The 23,954-nt window shown below is 42.1% G+C and overlaps 1 protein-coding gene across 10 annotated transcripts in view; it reads right to left on the bottom strand.

Moving 5' to 3' along the window:
* Positions 1-23,954, bottom strand: part of sobpa (sine oculis binding protein homolog (Drosophila) a) — a 420,356-nt gene that overhangs the window by 141,237 nt on the left and 255,165 nt on the right. For 8 of the 10 annotated variants that reach the window (XM_068027132.1, XM_068027101.1, XM_068027091.1 and 5 more), the window contains exons 4-5: positions 23,305-23,456; positions 12,789-12,854 (exon numbers count right to left, since the gene is read on the bottom strand). In XM_068027132.1, coding sequence (XP_067883233.1) covers positions 12,789-12,854; positions 23,305-23,456 — 218 coding nt within the window. The remainder of the gene's footprint in view (positions 1-12,788; positions 12,855-23,304; positions 23,457-23,954) is intronic. The other 2 variants (XM_068027147.1, XM_068027153.1) reach the window with 1 other exon arrangement.

Below are 23,954 nucleotides of genomic sequence, written 5' to 3'. Positions count from 1 at the left end.
AACTATCACGGATACACTCAACGAATTCCTCCTCAAGGCTACCCTGACTGAGCTGGTTCGACCAATCTACATGTAGATTAAAATCCCCCATGATAATTGCCGTACCATTTTTACAGGCATTAGTTATTTCTTTGTTTATTGCCCGCCCCAATGTGATGTTATTATTTGGTGGCCTATAGACTACGCCTATCAATGACTTTTTCTTCTTAGAGTTTCTAATTTCCACCCACATGGATTCAACCTCATTCTCCATAGAACCTATATCATCTCTCAGCACGTCCCTGATGTCGTCCTTGAGTATCAGAGCTACACCACCTCCCTTACCTTCCTGTCTGTCCTTCCGAATAGTCTGGTACCCCTGGATATTTAACTCCCAGTCGTGACCAACCTGTAACCATGTCTCCGTAATGGTTACCAAATCATATTTATTCGCGATGATTTGTGCCGTTAACTCATCAACCTTGTTACGAATGCTATGAGCATTCAGGTAAAGTGCCTTTATGCTAGCTTTCTTACCCTCATGATTCCCAACATCTCTAATAATAACTCCTGAGTTAACCTTCCTTTCTGCTTCTTTCATAGTCTGCCTTGAACTTAAACCCTCCTGCACACATGTTAGCCTGCTGCTTACCTTTTTATTTATCATCATACTCCCTGTTGTTTTCCCTTTCCCTTCCCCCCGAGTCACTAGTTTAAAGTCCTAGAGACCACCCTATTTATCCGTTTCGCTAGAACACTGGTTCCAGATCGGTTCAGGTGGAGACCGTCCCATCGGTACAGATCCCCCCGGTTCCAAAACTGATGCCAATGCCCCATGAAATGGAACCCCTCTTTCCCACACCACTCCCTTAGCCACGTGTTTACTTCCCTAATATTCTTATCCCTAAGCCAATTTGCACATGGTTCGGGCAGTAATCCGGAGATTATGACCCTCGAGGGCCTGTTCCTTAATTTCGTTCCTAGTGCTTTATAATCCCCAAACAGGTCCTCCATCCTAAAACAAAAACAAGAAATGCTGGAATCACTCAGCAGGTCTGGCAGCATCTGTGGAAAGAGAAGCAGAGTTAACGTTTCGGGTCAGTGACTCTTCTTCGGATTGTTTCAGATTTCCAGCATCCGCAGTATTTTGCTTTTATTTTAGGTCCTCCATCCTAGCCTTGCCTATGTTGTTAGTCCCAACGTGGACCACAACAACTGGATCCTCCCCCTCCCGCTCCAATATCCTTTCAAGCCGGTCAGAGATGTCCTGCACCCTGGCACCGGGCAGAATTTAAACTTTTCATCCTTGTATTCAAAACCCTCCATGGTCTTTCCTATCCCTGTAACGTCATTTAAGATTATAATCCTCTCAGAACTCTGCATTCAAAGAAAAAACAAACAACAAAGAACAGTACAGCACAGGAACAGGCCATTCGGCCCTCCAAGCCTGCGCCGATCATGATGCCTGTCTAAACTGAAACCTTCTGCACTTCCAGGATCCATATCCCTCTATTCCCATCCTATTCATGTATTTGTCAAGATGCCTCTTAAACGTCGCAATCGTACCTGCTTCCACCACCTCCCCCGGCAGCAAGTTCCAGGCACTCACCACCCTCTGTGTAAAGAACTTGCCTCGCACATCCCCTCTAAACTTTACCCCTCTCACCTTAAACCTATGGCCCCGAGTAACTGACTCTTCCACCCTGGGGAAAAGCTTCTGACTATCGACTCTGTCCATGTCACTCATAACCTTGTAAACCACATTTGATATGTGGGAGGCTTTTAAAGAGAGGTTGATAAGCGTGCAGGAGAGACATGTTCCTGTGAAAATGAGGGATAGAAATGGCAAGATTACGGAACCATGGATGACAGGTGAAATTGTGAAACTAGCTAAGAGGAAAAAGGAAGCATACATAAGGTCTAGGCGGCTGAAGAAAGACGAAGCTTTGGAAGAATATCGGGAATGTAGCACCAATCTGAAACGAGGAATTAAGAGGGCTAAAAGGGGTCATGAAATATCTTTAGCAAACAGGGTTAAGGAAAATCCCAAAGCCTTTTATTCATATATAAGGAGCAAGAGGGTAACTAGAGAAAGGATTGGCCCACTCAAGGACAAAGGAGGAAAATTATGCGTGGAGTCAGAGAAAATGGGTGAGATTCTAAACGAGTACTTTGCATCGGTATTCACCGAGGAGAGGGACATGACGGATGTTGAGGTTAGGGATAGATGTTTGATTACTCTGGGTCAAGTCGGCATAAGGAGGGAGGAAGTGTTGGGTATTCTAAAGGCATTAAGGTGGACAAGTCCCCAGGTCCGGATGGGATCTATCCAAGGTTACTGAGGGAAGCGAGAGAGGAAATAGCTGGGGCCTTAACAGATATCTTTGCAGCATCCTGAAACACGGGTGAGGTCCCGGAGGACTGGAGAATTGCTAATGTTGTCCACTTGTTTAAGAAGGGTAGCAGGGATAATCCAGGTAATTATAGACCGGTGAGCCTGACGTCAGTGGTAGGGAAGCTGCTGGAGAAGATACTGAGGGATAGGATCTATTCACATTTGGAAGAAAATGGGCTTATCAGTGATAGGCAACATGGTTTTGTGCAGGGAAGGCCATGTCTTACCAACTTAATAGAATTCTTTGAGGAAGTGACAAAGTTGATTGATGAGGGAAGGGCTGTAGATGTCATATACATGGACTTCAGTAAGGCGTTTGATAAGGTTCCCCATGGCAGGTTGATGGAGAAAGTGAAGTCGCATGGGGTCCAGGGTGTACTAGCTAGATGGATAAAGAACTGGCTGGGCAACAGGAGACAGAGAGTAGCAGTGGAAGGGAGTTTCTCAAAATGGAGACGTGTGACCAGTGGTGTTCCACAGGGATCCGTGCTGGGACCACTGTTGTTTGTGATATACATAAATGATTTGGAGGAAAGTATAGGTGGTCTGATTAGCAAGTTTGCAGACGACACTAAGATTGGCGGAGTAGCAGATCGTGAAGGGGACTGTCAGAGAATACAGCAGAATATAGATAGATTGGAGAGTTGGGCAGAGAAATGGCAGATGGAGTTCAATCAAGGCAAATGCGAGGTGATGCATTTTGGAAGATCCAATTCAAGAGTGAACTATACAGTAAATGGAAAAGTCCTGGGGAAAATTGATGTACAGAGAGATTTGGGTGTTCAGGTCCATCGTTCCCTGAAGGTGGCAACGCAGGCCAACAGAGTGGTCAAGAAGGCAGACGGCATGCTTTCCTTCATCGGACAGGGTTTTGAGTACAAGAGTTGGCAGGTCATGTTACAGTTGTATAAGACTTTGGTTCGGCCACATTTGGAATACTGCGTGCAGTTCTGGTCGCCACATTACCAAAAGGATGTAAATGCTTTGGAGAGGGTGCAGAGGAGGTTCACCAGGATGTTGCCTGGTATGGAGGGCGCTAGCTATGAAGAGAAGTTGAGTAGATTAGGATTATTTTCATTAGAAAGATGGAGGATGAGGGGGGACCTGATTGAGGTGTACAAAATCATGAGAGGTATAGACAGGGTGGATAGCAAGAAGCTTTTTCCCCCAAAGTGGGGGATTCAATTACTAGGGGTCACGAGTTCAAAGTGAGAGGGGAAAAGTTTAGGGGGGGGATATGCGTGGAAAGTTCTTTACGCAGAGGGTGGTGGGTGCCTGGAATGCGTTGCCAGTGGAGGTGGTAGACGCGGGCATGATAGCGTCTTTTAAGATGTATCTAGACAGATACATGAATGGGCAGGAAGCAAAGAGATACAAACCCTTAGAAAATAGGCGACAGGTTTAGATAGAGGATCTGGATTGGCGCAGGCTTGGAGGGCCGAAGGGCCTGTTCCTTTGCTGTAATTTTCTTTGTTCTTTGTATGCCGTATGCCTTCTTGACTACCGTATCCACCTGTGTTGCCACTTTCAGTAACCTGTGGATCTGTACGCCCAGATCTCTCTGCCTGTCAATACTCCTAAGGGTTCTGCCATTTACTGTATACTTCCCACCTGTATTAGACCTTCCAAAATGCATTACCTCACATTTGTCCGGATTAAACTCCATCTGCCATTTCTCCGCCCAAATCTCCAACCGATCTATATCCTGCTGTATCCTCTGACAATCCTCATCATTATCCGCAACTCCACCAACCTTTGTGTCGTCCACAAACTTACTAATCAGACCAGCTACATTTTCCTCCAAATCATTTATATATACTACAAACAGCAAAGGTCCCAGCAGTGATCCCTGCGGAACACCACTAGTCACAGTCCTCCATTCAGAAAAGCACCCTTCCACTGCTACCCTCTGTCTTCTATGACCGAGCCAGTTCTGTATCCATCTTGCCAGCTCACCTCTGATCCAGTGTGACTTCACCTTTTGTACCAGTCTGTCATGAGGGACCTTGTCAAAGGCTTTACTAAAGTCCATATAGACAACATCCACTGCCTTTCCTTCATCAATCATCTTTGTCACTTCCTCAAAAGACTCGATCAAGTTAGTGAGACACGACCTCCCCTTCACAAAACCATGCTGCCTCTCGCTAATAAGTCCATTTGTTTCCAAATGGGAGTAAATCCTGTCCTGAAGAATCCTCTCCAATAATTTCCCTACCACTGACGTAAGGCTCACCGGCCTGAAATTTCCTGGATTATCCTTGCTACCCTTCTTAAACAAAGGAACAACATTGGCTATTCTCCAGTCCTCTGGGACTTCACCTGTAGCCAATGAGGATACAAAGATTTCTGTCAAGGCCCCAGCAATTTCCTCCCTTGCCTCCCTCAGTATTCTAGGGTAGATCCCATCAGGCCCTGGGGACTTATCTACCTGAATGTTTTTCAAGATGCCCAACACGTCCTCCTTTTTGATATTGACATGACTGAGACGATCTACACTCCCTTCCCTAGACTCATCATCCACCAAGTCCTTCTCTTTGGTGAATACTGATGCAAAGTACTCATTTAGTACCTTGCCCATTTCCTCTGGCTCCACACATAGATTCCCTCCTCGGTCCTCGAGTGGGCCAACCCTTTCCCTGGTTACCCTCTTGCTCTTTATATATGTATAAAAAGCCTTGGGATTCTCCTTAATCCTGTTTGCCAATGTCTTTTCACGACTCCTTTTAGCCCTCCTGATTCCTTGCTTAAGTTCCTTCCTAATTTCTTTATATTCCTGAAGGCTTTGTCTGTTCCCAGCCTTCTAGCCCTTCCGAATGCTTCCTTTTTCTTTTTGACTAGGCTCACAATATCCCTCGTTATCCAAGGTTTCCGAAACTTGACAAACTTATCCTTCTTCCTCACAGGAACATGCCGGTCCTGAATTCTAATCAACTGATGTTTGAAAGACTCCCACATGTCAGATGTTGATTTACCCTCAAATAGCTGCCCCCAATCTAAATTCTTCAGTTCCTGCCTAATATTTTTATAATTAGCCTTCCCCCAATTTAGCACTTTAAAAAAAAATTCATTCATGGGATGTGGGCAACGCTGGCCAGGCCAGCATTTATTGCCCATCCCTAATTGCCCTTGAGAAGGTGGTGGTGAGCTGCCTTCTTGAACCGCTGCAGTCCATTTGGGGTAGGTATACCCACAGTGCTTCACCCGAGGACTACTCTTATCCTTATCCACAAGTACCTTAAAACTTACGGAATTATGGTCACTGTTCCCGAAATGCTCCCCTACTGAAACTTCGACCACCTGGCCGGGCTCATTCCCCGATACCAGGTCCAGTACGGCCCCTTCCCTGGTTGAACTATCTACATATTGTTTCAAGAAGGCTTCCTGGATGCTCCTTACAAATTCTGCCCCATCCAAGCCTCCAGCACTAAGTGAGTCCCAGTCAATGTAGGGAAGTTAAAATCACCCACCACAACAACCCTGTTGCTTTTACATCTTTCCAAAATCTGTCTACATATCTGTTCCTCTACCTCCTGCTGGCTGTTGGGAGGCCTGTAGTAAACCCCCAACATTGTGACTGCACCCTTACTATTCCTGAGCTCCACCCATATTGCCTCGCTGCATGATCCCTCCGAGGTGTCCTCCCGCAGTACAGCTGTGATATTCTCCTTAACCAGTAATGCAACTCCCCCACCCCTTTTACATCCCCCTCTATCCCGCCTGATGCATCTAAATACTGGAACGTTTAGCTGCCAATCTTGTGGTTCCCTCAACCAAGTCTCTGTAATTGCAACAACATCATAGTTCCAAGTACTAATCCATGCTCTAAGTTCATCTGCCTTACCTGTTATACTTCTCGCATTGAAACAAATGCACTTCAGACCACCAGTCCCGCTGTGCTCAGCAACATCTCCCTGCCTGCTCTTCCTTTCAGTCTTACTGGCCTTATTCACTAGCTCCCCCACTGTTATTTCACCTGCTGACCTAATACTCTGGTTCCCACCCACCTGCCACACTATTTTAAACCCTCCCGAGTGACGCTAGCAAACCTCGCAGCCAGGATATTTGTTCCCCTCCAGTTTAGATGCAACCCGTCCTTCTTGTACAGGTCCCACCTGTCCCGGAAGAGATCCCAATGATCCAGCTATCTCAAACCCTCCCTCCTACACTAGCTGTTTAGCCACGTGTTTAGCTGCACTATCTTCCTATTTCTAGACTCACTGGCATGTGGCACAGGGAGTAATCCCGAGATTACAACCCTAGAGGTCCTGTTTTTTTAACTTACAACCTAACTCCCTGAACTCCCCCTGCAGGACCTCATCACTCTTCCTGCCTATGTCGTTAGTACCAATGTGTACCACAACCTCTGGCTGTTCACCCTCCCCCTTCAGAATGCCCCTGCCCATTCAGAGACATCCTTGACCCTGGCACCAGGGAGGCAACATACCATCCTGGAGTCTCTTTCACATCCACAGAAGCGCCTATCTGTACCCCAGACTATAGAGTCCCCTATAACTATTGCTCTTCTGAGCTTTGTCCCTCCCTGCTGAACAACAGTGCCAGTCGTGGTGCCACTGCTCTGGCTGCTGCTGTTGCTTTCCCCTGATAGGCCATCCCCCCCAACAGTATCCGAAATGGTTTACTTGTTGGAGAGGGGGACAACCACACGGGATTCCTGCACTGACCGCCTGCCCCTTCTAGCGGTCACCCATCTATCTGCCTTCACCTTGGGTGTAACCACATCTCTAAAACTCCTGTCTGTGATGCTTTCCACCACCTGCATGCTCCTAAGTGCATCCAATTGTTGATCCAACCGATCCATGTGGTCTGTGAGGAGCTGCAACTGGGTACACTTCCTGCAGATGTAGTTGTCCAGAATGCTGGAAGTGTCCCGGACCTCCCACATCTCACAGGTGAAGCACTTTACCCCTCTAACTGACATTTCTAACACTAATTAATAAATTAATTTAAAATAAATACTTATTAAATCCTCCAACTCTGGCATCTAACACATCCCTGCTCCCTTCGTCCCATCATTGAAGTCCGGGTCTAGACCTTAATTCCCTCCATAAACTTCACTCCCTCTCTTTCTTCCTTTAAGATGCTCCTTAAAACTTTGACCAAGCTTTCAGATACCCTTGTAATATCTCCGTCCTCTGGCTCGGTGACAAATTTTGTCTGATTACGCTCCTGTGAAGCGCCTTGAGATGTTTTCCTGCAATAAAGGTGCTGTATAAATGCAAGTTGTTGTTGTAATAAACCTTAAGCAAGACTAAAGAGGAGAACCGATTTTCCACTGACAAAAAGCAAACAAGAACTCACAGCAGTTAATGTAGCACTCATTCGCTCCTTCAAGAAAATAATTCGATGAAGGATTGAAGGTTCCTGTGCTGCTGGATTGAGGGGAAAGGAGTGCAGTGTCATCTATGAAGAGCATTAGGATAAAAATAGATATATATTGTGAAGTTTTGCTTGATTACCCATGGAGATCAGGCAGCATTTATTTACAATTTTCCCTCAGGAGATTAGAATAATTAACTGGGGGAAAGCCAACTTCAATGGGGTAAGAATGGATCTGGGATGAATAAATTGGAGTCAAAGGTTGGCAGGAAAAATGATAGCTGAACAATGGGCTATCCTCAAAGAAGAGATAGTCCGGGCAAAGTCTAGGTATGTTCCCTTGAAGAGGAAAGGTAGGATAAACAAATCCAGAGCTCCCTGAATGACAAAAGAGATAGAGATTAAGATAAAGAAGAAAAAGTGTGCTTATGACAACTTGCCGGATAGAAAATACTATTGAGAACCAGGCTGAATACAGAAGGTTCAGAGGGGAAGTGAAAAAGCAAATAAGAGAAGCAAAGAGAGAGCATGAAAAGAAAATGACAGCTAACATAAAAGGGAATCCCAAAGTTTTCTACAGACATATAAATAGTAAAAGGGTAGTAAAAGGAGGAGTGGGGCCAATTCGAGACCAAAAGGGGATTTACGTATGAAGACAGAGCGCATAACTGAAGTATTAAATGAATACTTTACATCTGTCTTTCCCAAGGAAGAAGATGCAACCCAGGCAATGGTGAAAGAGGAGGTAATTCAGAAACTAGGGGGGTGTAAAATTGATAAAGAGGAGGCATTGGATAGGCTGTCTGTACAAAAGTGGATAAAGAACCAGGACCGGATGAGATGCATCCAAGGATACCGAGGGAAGTGAGTGTGGAAATCACGGAGGCACTGGCCATAATTCCTCAGTCTTCCTTAGACACAGGGGTGGTGCCAGAGGACTGGAGAATTGCAAATGTTACACCCTTGTTCAAAAAAAGGTGTAAAGATAAGTGCAGCAACTACAGGCCAGTCAGTTTAATTTCGGTGGTGGGGCAACTTCTAGAAAGCATAATTTGGGACAAAATTAATAGTCACATGGACAAATGCGGGTTAATTAAAGAAAGCCAGCATGGATGCGTTAAGGGAAATTCATGTTCAACTAACTTAAGATAAGAAGTAGGAGCAGGAGTAGGCCATTCAGCCCTTCAAGCCTGCTCTGCCATTCCATGAGATCATGGCTGATCTTTTACTTCAACGCCATTAGGGCTAAAGGGATCAAGGGATAAGGGGAGAAAGCGGGAACAGGGTTCTGAGTTTGGATGATCAGCCATGATCGTATTGAATGGGGGTGCAGGCTCAAAGGGCCAAATGGCCTACTCCTGCTCCTAATTTCTATGTTTCTATGTGAGCAAAGTTATAGCTCATGGAATAAATGGGAATACAGAATTAGCTGAGTGACAGGAAACAGAGAGTAGTGGTTAATGGATGTTTTTTGGACTGGAGGAAGTTTTGTAAGTGGAGTTCCCCAAGGGTCAGTGTTAGGACCTTGCTTTTCCTGATATATATTAATGACCTAGACCTTGGTGTACGAAGCACAATTTCAGAGTTTGCAGATGATACAAAACATGGAAGCATTGTAAACTGTGAGGAGGATAGTGTAGAACCTCAAAAGGCCATAGACAAGTTGGTGGAATGGACAGACAGGTGGCAGATGAGGTTCAATGTGGAGAAATGTGTAGTGCTTCATTTTGGTAGAAAGACATGGAGAGACAATATAAAATAAAGGGTACAATTCTGAAGGGGGTGCAGAGGCAGAGGGACCTGAATGTATATGTGCATAAGTCATTCAAGGTGGCAGGACAGGTTGAGAGAGCAGTTAATAAAGCAGACAGTATCCTGGGCTTTATTAATAGGGGCATGGAGTACAAGAGCAAGGAGGTTATGTTGAACTTGTATAAGAAATTGGTTCGGTCTCAGATGGAGTATTGCATCCAGTTCTGGGCTGCGCACTTTAGGAAAGATATAAAGGCTTTGGAGAGAATGCAGAAAAGATTCACAAGAATTGTTCGAGGGATGCTGAATTTCAGTTATGAAGATAGATTGGAGAAGTTAGGACTGTTTTCCTTGGAGAAGAGAAGCCTGAGAGGAGATTTGATAGAGGTATTCAAAATCATGAGAGGTCTGGACAGAGTAGACACGGAGAAACTGTTCCCACTCATGAAAGGATCAAGAACAAGAGTGCACAGAGTAATTGACATGAGGAAAAACATTCACACACAGCGAGTGATTAAGGTCTGAATGCACTGCCGGAGAGTGTGGTGGAAGCAGGTTCAATTGAAGCATTCAAAAGGGAATTAGACAGTTATATGAAAAGGAAGAACATGCAGGATTATGCGGAGAAGGCAGGGGAATGGCACTCAGTGAATTGCTCATTCAAAGGGCCAGTGCAGACATGATGGGCCAAATGGTCTCCTTCTGCACTGTTACAATTCTGTGATTCTGTGACAAGGATTTGGTAGAGTCCACGATGAGGGTACATTGTGCATCAGCTTGAGAGCAGGAGACAAGCAGTTGATGTTCTGTCCAAACATTCTTACATTCTGAAGCTCAATATATATCATTTATATTCCCACTCTTTTATAATCTTATTACAGAAAATATCTTAGAGACTTGCAATAGGAGTTAGTGGCAAGGCAATGTAGCCACTTGGAGCAGCACCACGGCTGATGGGCTGATGTGACTTTGATTCCTCATGCACTTAAGTTTACCATGGAAACATGCCAGGCAGAAGCTAGGCTTTTCCCAATTTGGGGGGAGTGGTGGGGTGAGGCATGGGTAGGTGAGGATAACAAAAGGAGAATCCTGCCCAGAACATTCATGCACCCCTCTCAGCAGCTGCTCCAAGTGACATTTGCAGAAACCTTTGAGCTAAGTCACCTCCCCAACCCTCTGGAACAGCTGGAGAAACGAGAGAGAGATTAGCCTCGAATCACCAAAACAAAAGAGGGCACTTTGAATCCAATAAGGTCTTTCTGAGTCCAAACGGTTAATCTGCATTGTTACTCTGAACAGCTGCTGGGTGGGTTTGCAAGTTTCAAAGGATAAATCTTTAAAAATAAAGACATGTATATTTAAATCTGTTGTGGGTGTAGCATCATGCCAATGCTACAGCTGTGGACAAGAACATCTTAAAATATAATTACAGTAAATGGTTTGAGGAGTTACAGAGCATAACACTGCACTAAAAATTTGTTTTTAAAAAAGAAATCTCAATTCCTTACCCCCGACCTTACATGCTAATTTTGAGTGAAGACCATAAGATGGGAGTTGCATGAGGGGAGACTTACTAGTGACAAGCTCATTAGCATGTTCACTTAGCTGACATTTGCACTTGTTCCTATAATCATTTCACCTAATCCCTGTTGAGTCCTTCTCACCATCCGGAAGATCATTGGTTAGCTGCCTCATTCACATATGGTGCACATATAATTATACTCATTCCATTTTGCAGTCCAATAAATATGATGACTTCCTGGCCCTCTGCCACCAATTTCATCTGCACTAAATAAGCCGGAATGTCGCAGAAAAAGAGGGGAGTCAGAATTTAGATTTAAAGCAGTGTCAGTAGGCTGGAAAAAGAACGAGCGCCATCTTTCCACTGGTATACATTTCCAAACAATTATTTTGTGCTTAAGATCGAGTAAATCATAAGGTAATAACATTAAGAGGTTATATTTTAAACAGTTATTTCTTCTTTTCCCATGCTGCATGTCAATTTGTATTACTCCATGATCCCATGATCAATCAACTGGAAGACAAGGTTTTTTTGGGGGTGGGGGGGGGGGGGGGGGAGGGTGGTCTGGAGGGAGGTGGCGGTGGAGGAAAGAAAGCTTTCATGTAAAATCTTAACAAGTAACACCAGTTCTCTCCCCGCCATCTCCCATTCCACAGGTGAAAGGTCCCACTGTGGCAAGATTTGCCATTGAGCCTTGGAAAAAGCTCTCAAAACTCAGTGTTGTGTGGGCTCAGTTGTTCCTATTTCAGTCAGTAATTAAGGATAACAAGTGATAATGTTGGCCTTGTCAGAGGGTCTCACAGTCAGAACTGCTCGGATTACATTCAGCAGGAATGACAATCTCTGGTATATTCATGAAAGGTTTACCAAAAAAAACTTAAGCACCATAAAATGCCTGAAAGTATTCAGAAATCAATAGAAAAGTATTGTTGGTGATTATTGGCATCAATGGAGTTGTGTTCGAGAGAAATGAATAGTAGATATACTAAAATGTATCCTAAGTTCACTGGCACAGGATTGGACCAGACGACTACCTGCCTTACGTCTGTTATAGCACCTAGTGTCGAAAAGGGAAGGGCAAAATGAAGGAAGGTAAAGGCACCAAACTAACTGATTTAGAATTCCTATTAAAAAGGGCCAGCTGAGTCTGAACATTTCCCCCAATTCAGTTCATAGACTGTACTTTGTAATGATTAAATCGACTGGGTGCTGATGTAGGAAATAACCATATTTTCTTTCACAATTACCTTTCCTTTATACCCCTCTTCTCCTAAAAGTGGCACTTCATTCCTACTGGATACCACAGGTGTCAGCTGCAATCTGGTATCTCATCCAAGTATCTCTGCATTGAATGTCAGCTGAGACAATGAATGTTGGGGGCATCACAACCAAGGCTGATCCTGTCCTCATTTGACTGCCACCTCTTACCAGCAGGGGTCAGTGGTCAGTGAGATCCTGGCTGACTTGAACCACACTCTAGCCCAAGGACCCTGGGAACATCCACCTCCAGCTCAGCTGAATACAGCTAACTCAATACAGGCCAGGGATCAGGCCTGGAATTTTTCTGGTCATGTTAAGCTCAGCCACAAACCACGTGTTGCATTTGTCATCCCTAAGGCCGGAGTTAACCATTTTCATAGAGGATCACAGATATTTCAGTGTAGGCAGAGGCCACTGTGGCCTTGTTTTAAGCACATCCTGTACAATTTTTTTCACATTAATGAATAGGTTAACAAATGCTTAGTTACATTTTAAAATACTTAACACTATTTCTATATTATGAAAGTGATCATTGAATGTCACCTGTTGAACACGATGGGACCCAGGACTACTTTCAAACGGCCAACCTTCCGCAGTAAATGGCATACTCTGGCCGCATCACATGAAATGATATAAATACAAAGTAAAAATACAGAGACTTTATCAAAAGTTCACAATACAACATTCACTTGTAACTGTTAAATATGAAGGAAAAAAAGCCCCAAGAGCCCTGACCGTCATTAATTCACAGCTGACCTGGAGCAAGTGTTCAGCTGAGTAATGGATATATTCAACTGGTGAAAGGTGGAGATTCTATCTGTCTATTCACATACACAGAGAATACTTACAATTCATTTCTTCCGTGAAAACGTGCAACAAATTCTTGTCCAATTTGATACTGAAAGTTATTTTGTTGCTGCAACTACATATTGCATAGCACAGACAACTTGTGATAAAGGTTGTCCCTCTCGATCGACACGTGTTTAGAAAATTGCTTTTATTCACTGCAATTAAGGCCACTGTAGGTATTTTAAAGGTGTTTATATCTCATGAGATCTTTTCTTATTGATCTAAGGTACGATTTTGCAGTGCTATCTCAATGGGGAATCTAGTTTCATGACCAAGGGTTTTTCCCCCAAAATGGGATCTGACTGGACTCCACAAACGTCAATTCTAATTCTTTAACGTATGGGAGCAAATGCAAGGACTGTGGTTTGTCTGTTCATAATACCCTCACTTTAAACCCTTTGGTACCTACTCAAAACTTTCTTTAACATTTAAAAACCTGCTGCAAAGTTATCCATTTGCTGTCCACCTGACAGAGTTGCTTCCTTGAAGCAGTGATTAGGATGTAGGAATCAAGGGGTTAAAAATACTTTTGACCTTTTCCGTTCATTTTAACTGACACTGATTTGTTTAGCGGTAAAAAAAATTTTAGCAAAAATATATACAACCAACCAGCCCCCCCCAAAAAATCAACAAAAAAGCACTCCAAGTGTGCTATTCAATCTGGCGTATCAGTGTCTAACAAATATAATTTTTAAAAAGCCTTTCATTCAGTAAGGTTTGATTGTTCCAATTTCCCTCCTCACAGCACTCCCTTTTAGTCGTGAGAAGGGACAGACTTGACCTCTCTCAGTTGCAGGAAATCTGACAGCTGTATTTTTGGGTAATTTTCCTGCTTCATTCCATTACCACAAGGGTGTCCATTCAGTGGTCTGATGGGGAAAAAAATCCTAATTCTGAAGGCCCAGGTACCCACACAAATCAGGTTAATTCAGGGGAATTTTTTCCACAATATGCGCATATGGCATGGGTCTGTTGACAAAAAACAGTAATTGTGAAATTAATAACTAAATATATGCAGTGTGCACGATTACAACCTGCAGGCCTGATCCCAAGTGCACAGATCACTTAATTCTGATCATGACTGAGTGTAAAATACCAGTGTCCTGCCTTTGATCCCCCGGCCCCGATAATGTGTCAGAGGACTCCAGTCAGCGTAGTAATCAAGTGACCTTTACAGTCATGTACTCTGTTCACTGTTTAAAATAAAAATCTGAATTCAAAGTGTCAGCACATGATTGTAAGGCCAGCTGAAAACTTTCTTCACACCAGGAAAAGGACAGCACCTTCACTTTGAAACTCAAGTGTTCAGTAAAGTTACTAGTGCCAGTGAGGGGAGAGGCATGGAGACTAAGACTGAACTTGACACAAGAGGATCTGGGACAGAAACATGCAAAATGCCGATTGTATATTTTAGTCCCAGGCCTTACAAAATATACCTTAATTAAATATTCCCATTTTTATACTATCCGTTAATGGGATTCCAATTCCAAACTGGGGGTAGGTGATTCCTTGATGGCTTTAGATCTGTGCTACTTGTTTAAATCTACCTGGAGACAAATTTTAAGACTGTAATCTCACCAACAGGTCTGTACACAAACTCCATAATCTGAGGCTCAAAATTAGGCTTGCAGGCTTTTCAAAACAAAATGAGATTACAGACGTTTTAAAACAAAAATGACTCAGACCTCAAGATATGCAATGCATAGTTGATGAGACAGGGTGGTGTGATTTTTAGTTTCAAATGTATTTGTGCTCACTGCTGATGGAGAGTATCAGTGTAGATGTCACAACCCATCTATTCTGTGTTGATGTGTGGTGACATCATGCTAAAAGTCTATCAAATGATAATCAACTGGCTGACTGAAAACAACATGGTCAGGAGGGATTAGAATGATTCAATCACAAATAGTAAAATGGCTGGCTCTGAATATACTCCAGAAAAGGCTTTCCATCTAAGATGACACATTTATTTTGAGGGCTATATAGTGTAAGTATTAGGGAACTGGGGATATAAAGAATAAAAACAAATAGTAAATACAGCAGTCACAGAACTGGACGTCAGCAGCAGGAGGTCCAGAGAGACAAGCTCAGTCCAACTTTCCCTAGAACTCCTCAAGTTTCAGGACACCCTAGTGGCACAGAATGGGGTAGGAATTGAGAGTGAGAACAAGTGTGGGAAAAAGGAAAAAAGGCAGGCATGCAAAGAGAGAAAGACAGACAGACAGAAAGGTGGAGAGGTAGAGGGGACAGGGAGAGAGAAAGAAATGGAAAGACCGACAGGTATACCAAGAGGGTGACACACACCATTACAGAAAGATATACACACAGAGACAGACATTAGATGGAGACATGAAAAGAGAAAGGCAGCAGAGAACAGACAATTACACACAAAGATACATCCACAAAGAAAAGATGGCGAGTAGGAGAGAAATAGTGTGGGGTGGGGGGGGCGGGGGGAGAGAGGGAGAGACAGACATACATACAGAGATAAAGATACATAGACAGACAGAATAAAGATGGACAGAGAGGGACAAGGAGAGTGAGGGGAGGGGGAATAAGAGAGACTGGGGCAGCAGAGGGCAGGGAGAGGACGGAGAGAGGGACAAAGGCAGAATTAATGTTGCAACCATCCCCTTCCAAACAGAACAATAGAGTGGACGCAAGTGGGAGGAACTGCGGAACAAATAACAAACTAAGAGGCATCCCTGGTTCTCTAATGTTTTTAAGGTGCAGTGTAGCCCTTAGTGTTGGTTTAAACAGTTCAGATTTTAAAATGATCAGCAATTAGCACTACATAATATCATCCAATGGTCTGGTATATGAAATTAATAAAACTAAAGTCGTCATTACCACCGTCTGAACCATTTTTATTTTGTCTTCTTTCAAAAATAAATTTGTAATATTTATACTGAATGGGATGCTGTACTTTAACAAAAAAGTGGAAATTTGCCAGGAGGCTTGACTGCTATTAAAGAAGGGAGATTTTACTGATTTTCTTTAGCAATTGATCTTTGATGGTTGTGAACCACAGTCCTGCAGCACCTCAACCTGACTTTAGTCATGTGAAATGGGGTGACGTTTAGCTCACTGTGTGCTATTTTATTGACCTGCTGAGCTAACTTGACTGAAATGGGCAATCTAAAAATCTGTAACCAACACTGAAAAGCTCCAATTTTAAGTTTCGAATCAACCAGATAGCTCAAATTCCAAGTGTAAGATCTCTGTTGCTGGATTTCAACACTTAAATGTCAATGGGAAAAAAAGACCTGCTCTTTAACTCTTTGAGGACTGCAGTAGCATTTCTGCACCAATATAAACAATTAGGAGGAAAAAAAACTCAAGGTTGCAATGTCTTGGATAAAGAAAACATTCTACAGTTGCAAACATTTTTCCAATTCACTGCATTAGAAATTTACAGAATTTTTTGGGGGTAAGATGCTATAAACACAAAAGCTAATTGGATTTTGTAAGCTGCAAAGGATACTCAGTACTCAAAGGGTTAAAATTTGCAGAGACGATAGAAGTACAACATTTCAACCAAGAGAATTTGTTAACAGTTAAAACAACAGTATGACAAATTATCAGTCTCAGATTTCTGATTTCCCTTTACACTAGCAACAGATGTTCATAACTAAACTGCTGAGCCTCAACCAATATAAGACGGACCAACATCCTGTTTTCCATTAGGAGCAACCCTTAGCATCCTGTGAGTTTACTTGTTCAGTCAGGATCAGGTTGATTAAAACCCAACTTTTTTCCATAAGTTGGTCCCGCCTCCAAGTAAGAAGACATAAATAGAATTTAGAAGTATAGTTTTTGAAAAATAAAAATGGTTAAAATGTAGACTAAAGTTTAAAGTAAAACTAGAAGACGGACAGTTAGGCAAAGATAGTTATACTCAAACTGTACAGTGCTCTGGTCAGACCACACTTTGAGCACCATGTCCAATATTCTGGTCAATGACACAAAAGTGACTTCATCCAAATATTAGAGGCAGCTCCGAAAGAGTCACAAGGGTATTCAAAAACTGAGGTATGAGGAAAGATAATAGTAAGGTATATAAAATAACATTTGTGGAAAAGTTAGATCCATTAAATTAAATTGTGAAATAGGAGGGGACTCAGTTTCAAATTTATAAATGGCCAATTTAGGACTAACGTCAGGAAATTCAACTTTACACAAAGAGCAATCAATACAAGGAATGGACTTTCCAGATAAAGCAGTGGAGGCAAAACCAGAGAATCATTTAAGAGACAATTGGACACAACAATGTGAGGGACTGTTGAGTGTTTCTGGATGGATGAACTAAGATGAACCTTCCTCATCCATTTTGATTTTGTGAAAGCAGAAATAAAATGCTAAATTTTTTACTTTAATATTGTGTTGAAAGTGTCTATCCACATAGTTTTGTAATAATCTTAATGCCACTCCTGACATTTGAATAGCCTCATTACTACAATAGTATGGTGTATTTCAGCATTGAAGTGTGTGAGATTAGAATTTAAGAAACTCAGCAAGTTAGGAAATAGCAATATATCCCTGGACCTTTTGGCTGTTTAAGAGCGATGTCGGATTTGAACATCATCATTTTTTTTTAAGATTAGCTCACTTCCAAACACACCATTAAATTTTTTTTGTAAGGTTTTGTTTTTATAAAAAAAACTCATGGATTTAAGCTTTCAGCAGTCCCACTTCCGAGGAAATTATTGGTTATTTGGAACATGTGGATGGTAACATCGACCAACTTTAGTCTAGTTGCACAAATATTTGAGTAGGTGGTTGAGACTTTCCCATTCATTGGTTTTATGGACTCTCCATATCAACATTACTGTGGAATAAAACATCTTCTGACAGTTCATGTTATTTGCATCCCGGCACTGAGCGGTCAATATTCAATTAAAAAACACAAATAATCCATAGGGAAGATTAAACTGGGAGCTTAGCTCTTTTTTCACTAAATGGGCTATACCATACTTAAATAGAAAAACATCAGGGATAAAAATGTGTTTATCATGCATTGTTAACCCTTTAGGGACCAAGTGAACAGATAGCTCTCGGAGTCAAAATTCACTAAAACATAAGCCTGTAGTTTAATACAGTTCCATCAAAGCAACTGAATACTGAAGCTGTAAAGAATTTGCTGTGTTGATTCAATATTTTTTTTTAACTGCCACTTAAGCTGTGAAATCATCTGGTCACATTTCTTTTTCAATTTTTAAAAAAATGTCTTCTCAAAGGGACTTTGTTTAAAGTTCTGTAGTTGCGGGCTGCTTTCTGTCACAAAGCAGTCAGTTTTTTTAAAATTGCAATGACATAAAAAAAAAACAGACTTAGATCATAGGAATCCCAAAAAGCTGAATGAACAAAGTTAAGCAATTATGATTTCAGCAGTTTTTCTTAAATCCAAGCTGTCTCGGCCAATGAAGATTAATGGTTGAGGTGAGGTGGTGGGGGAAGATTGCATCTATGCACTTGAACAGGTTTCTGATTTTGCAAACCCGAGTGCACACAGGAAATCTTAGCCGGAGGGTTGTGTTGGAAAAGTTAACAGAGACAAGAGACTGAAAAACTTGACATGGTGTGGGGTCAGGCAAGGTTCAATTTTCATTCCAGTGGCTGTATTTTGTTTCTTTAGGGCTGAGAGTAGAAGTGTCTGTGTGATATGTACACTTGTGCCCACGTGTAAAACAAGGCTGATATTACGGTGTGGCATTTCACCTTCAATCAATGTACCATACTGTTAATTCGTATAACTCTTGCATATTGAATTGCAAGATACTGTTCAATCAGCTGAAAAAGTTCTGGTGTGAATTACTTAACTACTGACAGATTTAGTGAGGTGCAGATGTGAGCACTGGCTGATTCGACTGCCTTTTCTATGATTTCTAAATAATTTATTAAACAGAACACCTAAGTCTGCTTGGAATATCACTGCCTCTTCACAGTGAGTTTCATAAGTGCAGCTTGCAACTCTCCTTCCAGAAGTAAGTGGGATATTAGTTAAGATTCCCCCGGCCGGGCCCGTATGTATTCTGCTTGGGCAGAGGTGAAAGCAGGCAGATTTTAGATGGAAGGCTGCGGGTAGAGAATGTCTGATAGGCCTTGAATGAGAAACAGCCTGAAACCTGGCCTGCCGGGAAGGTACTATTCTCAAGAAGAAAAACAAACTGACCATATCTGTGGCCGAGAAACCGAGAGAGAAAGAGAAGCCGAGCCTGCTGCCTGACAGGGAAATAATAGCCGGTGGTAGGGGGGGGCGGGTGGGGAGATGTCAGCAATAATCCCTTTAGCTTGCTCAAAACCAGAATATATCCCAGCATTTTCATAAGAATTAAATAGGCGTGAATTCCACCCTCGTGTGGATTTTTAAAAAAATTGTCAAAAATAAAAGATAGCAGATGCTAGAGTTATTTTAATTAATTAACATCATGTGACTAATTGGCTTCTGCTGGGTTTCTGTGGTAACTGCTTCCTTAGCACTAATGGGCAATTGTGTTAAATGCAGCTCAGAGGCTACACATATGATCCTAGCATTACAACAGCTGTGCTCTAAACAGCAACAGCCGTGCCCAGGCTGCACCTGTCTACTTCACTTATTACTTTACCTACAGAACAGTAAAGTGAGGAACTTTAAGACACTGGCTGCAAGGGAATTCTTCAAAATCCTGTTTTCTTTTAGCAAAAACATCCACCAACCATCATCCGGGGGCTAAAGGCCACTTAATCTCTTTTATTTCTGCTAATATCGGCATTAATCAGATCAGTCAACACAAATTCAATAGCTTCAATATTGTCAGTAACCTGATCCCAAGCTTTGTTATTTTTAATGGTACACCTACACTCTGTGTTGCTACTTACATGGACTTGAATGAAGAATATTTTGATTATTGTCCACTTCAACAAGATAGAGTGTTACAACTCCTCGGGAAAACAAGCCATTCACAGATGCTTCCCCTTTCCACTTATCCTCACTGACATCAACAGGACATAGTCCCTGATCCATTTTGCTCCACTGACTCTAATAGAACCAGTGGGCACATTCAAAGACATGAAAGAGACATGAAAGTGCACTTATAGTATTGTTTCAGAGCTGTGTGAAAAAGCTGCATTATTTATAGTGAGGCTGTTTTATTTGTAGCTGCATAGAGGTGGAGGTGGAGGTGGAGGTGGGGGTGTTGGAAAGAGGAAAAGGTGTAAGCAAACATAGAATCAGAGATCGTGATGCAGCAAAGAATGAGAGCAGGTTATTTGACCCATGCATCCAGAATAATCCCACTTTCCTGCTATTTCCCCACATCATTTAGCAGTTCTTCCTTTTAGACAAATTCCAATTCCCTCCCATGCTAACTGATGAACCTGACAGTGTTATTACTGCTATAACACCCAACCTACCAAAAGTACCCATGATTTTTAAGCTGACTAGTTGTTAAAATCTATATATCTCACGCCCGAAGGCTACATTTTACTAAATTTTTAAAACAGTTGTAGAAAATACAGACTGCTGTTCCTATGTTTGATTCTAAATGGTTCTTGTCATTCAGAAAATGACAGTTCTGTTCTGATCTGATCTCTAGCGGGGCTTAACACTCAACCCATAGAACAATAGAATGATACGTCACAATAGGAGGCCAATTCTTTGTAAGAGCTATCTAATTAGTCCCACTGCCTCGGCCTTTTCCCCCATAGCTCGGCTCTCAATCAGCCCAATGAAAGCTCGCAACTTGTTGAATTAACAGTAGTATTTACAGCACAGTGTGGGAAAAGCAGAAACACTGCTCCACAGGTTAGTTGAAAAAAAAAGTATGTTGTTACTGTGGATGCTATGAAAACGAACAGTGGCTCTTGCTGTACTACCCACGCAGCCTGGCCTGCTCTCAGACATTGGGGCCTCTGTTACAATGTGAATATCGTCACTCAGTTCAAACATATAGGAATCAGACAACAGCTGAGCACAGTGCCGGAGAGGAGTGATATGCCAGATCTTCCCTAGCGCCTACAATGGTAAGGTTTAAATCAATGTTTTAAAAAAACGAAGACGACTGCAAACTGGAATCTTAAAAATTCAGCTTAAACAGAATTGAGTGGCTCAATTGAGCTAAGTGTTGTCGAGTCTGATTTCCACAAACTATTGAAGTTGTGAAACGGTCGTTTAGCCATTAGGATGCGGTCCTAATTTACCCCTAAATCAGTAGGATATTCATTATGGAATGATATAGCCCAATAAATGCTGAATAACTTTATTTTGCACTTCAGAGAAGTAAAAGTATTTTCTGTCACATAGTATTAAAAGTAATAATTTTCAGTAAGGTTGCACGAAGTGATACACTAATGAGAAGAAATAAACAGATGTGTGCCAACCATGTCACTATTTACAACACTCTTAAGAAGCACTGTACTCTACCTCACTGATATAGTTCCCACTCAGCAAGAGTTATCAGGTCACCACACGAAGAATTCTCTGTCACTAAAACTATTACAGGCCACCTCACTCTTTTTACAATGACAACTTTTCCACATTCTTTGAAACAATATACAAACCATGAAAATAGCAAGATACAGGGCACATGCATTGAAGAAGAAAATAATACATGATAATGCCTTGCCGTCATTTTAAAAGGAAATAGCAGATTATTTTTTTCCAATTCAGCAGCAACAAACACCAGAACAAAGGATTCACACTTCCATCACAGGCAGTGAAAGATGTGTCTGGCAGCAAAGAACCACTGTTATAGCACTATTGCAAATCAAAACAAACACCTTTCAGCAAGGTGTGGACTGAGCCAACAGACTGTTCACTAAGTGAAAAACAAAAATCCCTCCTTTTTTCCTGTTAATACACTGAGCATCTGAACACTTTTCCGTAATCTACAGCCACAATAAACTTTGAAGCTGCATTCCCACCTAAATCAATATTTGCCACGTAAAGTTTTGCAACATGCAGTTCACTATCATAGTGATCTGATGTTTAAAAACAAAATCCTGATTGTACAGTCGTCGGTCTGCCAATTTGGTTACTGTACCAAACAAAAGCTTGTTGATGGCCATCAAGAAGTCATTTTAACCTGCTTTAACCCAACTATGGTGAGGGAGTGGTGAAATCAGAATGAAGGTAGGAAAATTTCTAATGAATTCATACTTATTACCATTTCAATATGTTATGGGATTGCACTAATGTCACATTTACTGTGAAGTTGATACACAGTTATTGCTTTCTGGAAATCCTCATGAGCCGAATAAAAAAAACTAGAGTCAATAACCTACTTAAAGCATTGCCTCCGCTGTATATCAAGATAAACTCTTAAAATAAACTGCATGTTTTTTCTCTCATTTATAAATTAAATCTCATATGACGGCTTCAATATTTTCTCACAGACTTTTCGAGAACCATGAAAGATAGTTTCATTCCTTGAAACTAGCAGCTCGGTGAGCAGGGTAGTTTGGGCAGATACTGATGAACACAAGATTGATGCTCTGCTGCTTATCAGACTCTGAAGCGTGAATTCACGAATCAACATTTAACTCCTTTGAGCACTGAGTATCCTTTACAACTTCCCCGCACCACCACCCCCCCACCCCCTCCAAAAAAAGGTCCATGCTTTTTTTTTGTTACAAATATCTGCAAGCATCTTTGTGTCAAATTCCAATACTAAATTAACCAAAATAATCGCAGTGTATAGAACCATGAAACACTCCTTAATTCACAGCATTCATCAAACCACAGTGAATCACTGAACAGCATGCTAGCTCAACTACTCTGACACTTGCCTGCCGAGTGGAAGATCATGGTGTCAAAATCCAGGGCTTGCTGTCAGGCAACTTTTTCTCCCTTCTCGAGCCAGGCTTTAACAGATGGGAGGAGCAAGGAGTTTGAGAATGGAGAGGATGGGTAAAAGTTGACGCTGCTCACCTTCGCCTTTCCAAACCAGCTTGCACCACTCAAGCCCTTCAAGACTGGAGGAGAGTGCTCAGTGGTAAGCAAGCACCATCAATGGAGGGGGAGGACACAAAGAAATAGCAAAAAAAAGTGGAAATTAAAATATATAAAATTTTAAAATTTCGTGCAGAATTACTGTTGCAGTCCTCAAAGGGTCAATTCTGGTCTATTATTAAAAAAAAAGATCTGTATTGATGAGTTATGGGTTGTCTGAGAACTGAGTGATGTGAATGCCAATTGTTGCTCGAATCTCTGCTCAGATTTATGGCCCCTTACCTTATTACGCTTGAAATAAGCCCGTCTGCAAGCTGCAAAGCACTTTTCACTGCAGAAACTTTTCACCTCACTTCCCATGCTGAGGGAGTAACGCTTAATTCCCAGCTTCTGGCACCAAGCACAAACTATCTGCACATTTATCATTTCATCATCTGAAACACAAAAATAAGCACAAAAAAAACATGAGGAAAAGCATATAAAAACAGAAAATGCTGGAAATGCTCAATAGGTCTGGCAGCATCTGTGGAGAGAAAAACAGAGTTAATAGGTGGAATTTTGAGCGCCATGGCTTTCCCGACGGCGGGACCGGACGTCAGTGTAACTTCCACTTCTGCCGCAAATCCCATTTTGCATGCACTTTTGTATGTAAATTAGCCATGCAGCGAAGGGCATAGGGAACACATGGGATCATGCAGCAGGGATGACCTTTCACCAAGCACCATGATCGCTGCAGATATAAAACATTGTGTGTTTGCAGCCTCAAGGATCAGCAGCCTTCCGTTCATGCAATTATCTTCAGATTAACCTAACTTGAAGCTGTTACTTAAATCAAAGTGGTTTTGCCTCCCTTATTTCATGAAAGTCACCACCAACTTCACATCATTTATTCTGCCTGCAGCCAAAGTGATTCACATGTCAGGTAGAGACCA

This window comes from Heterodontus francisci, chromosome 3, assembly GCF_036365525.1.
Source record: "Heterodontus francisci isolate sHetFra1 chromosome 3, sHetFra1.hap1, whole genome shotgun sequence".
Taxonomy (NCBI): Eukaryota; Metazoa; Chordata; class Chondrichthyes; order Heterodontiformes; family Heterodontidae; genus Heterodontus; species Heterodontus francisci.
The sequence above is the reverse complement of the archived record's forward strand: the minus strand, read 5'-3'. Positions and strand labels throughout refer to the sequence as shown.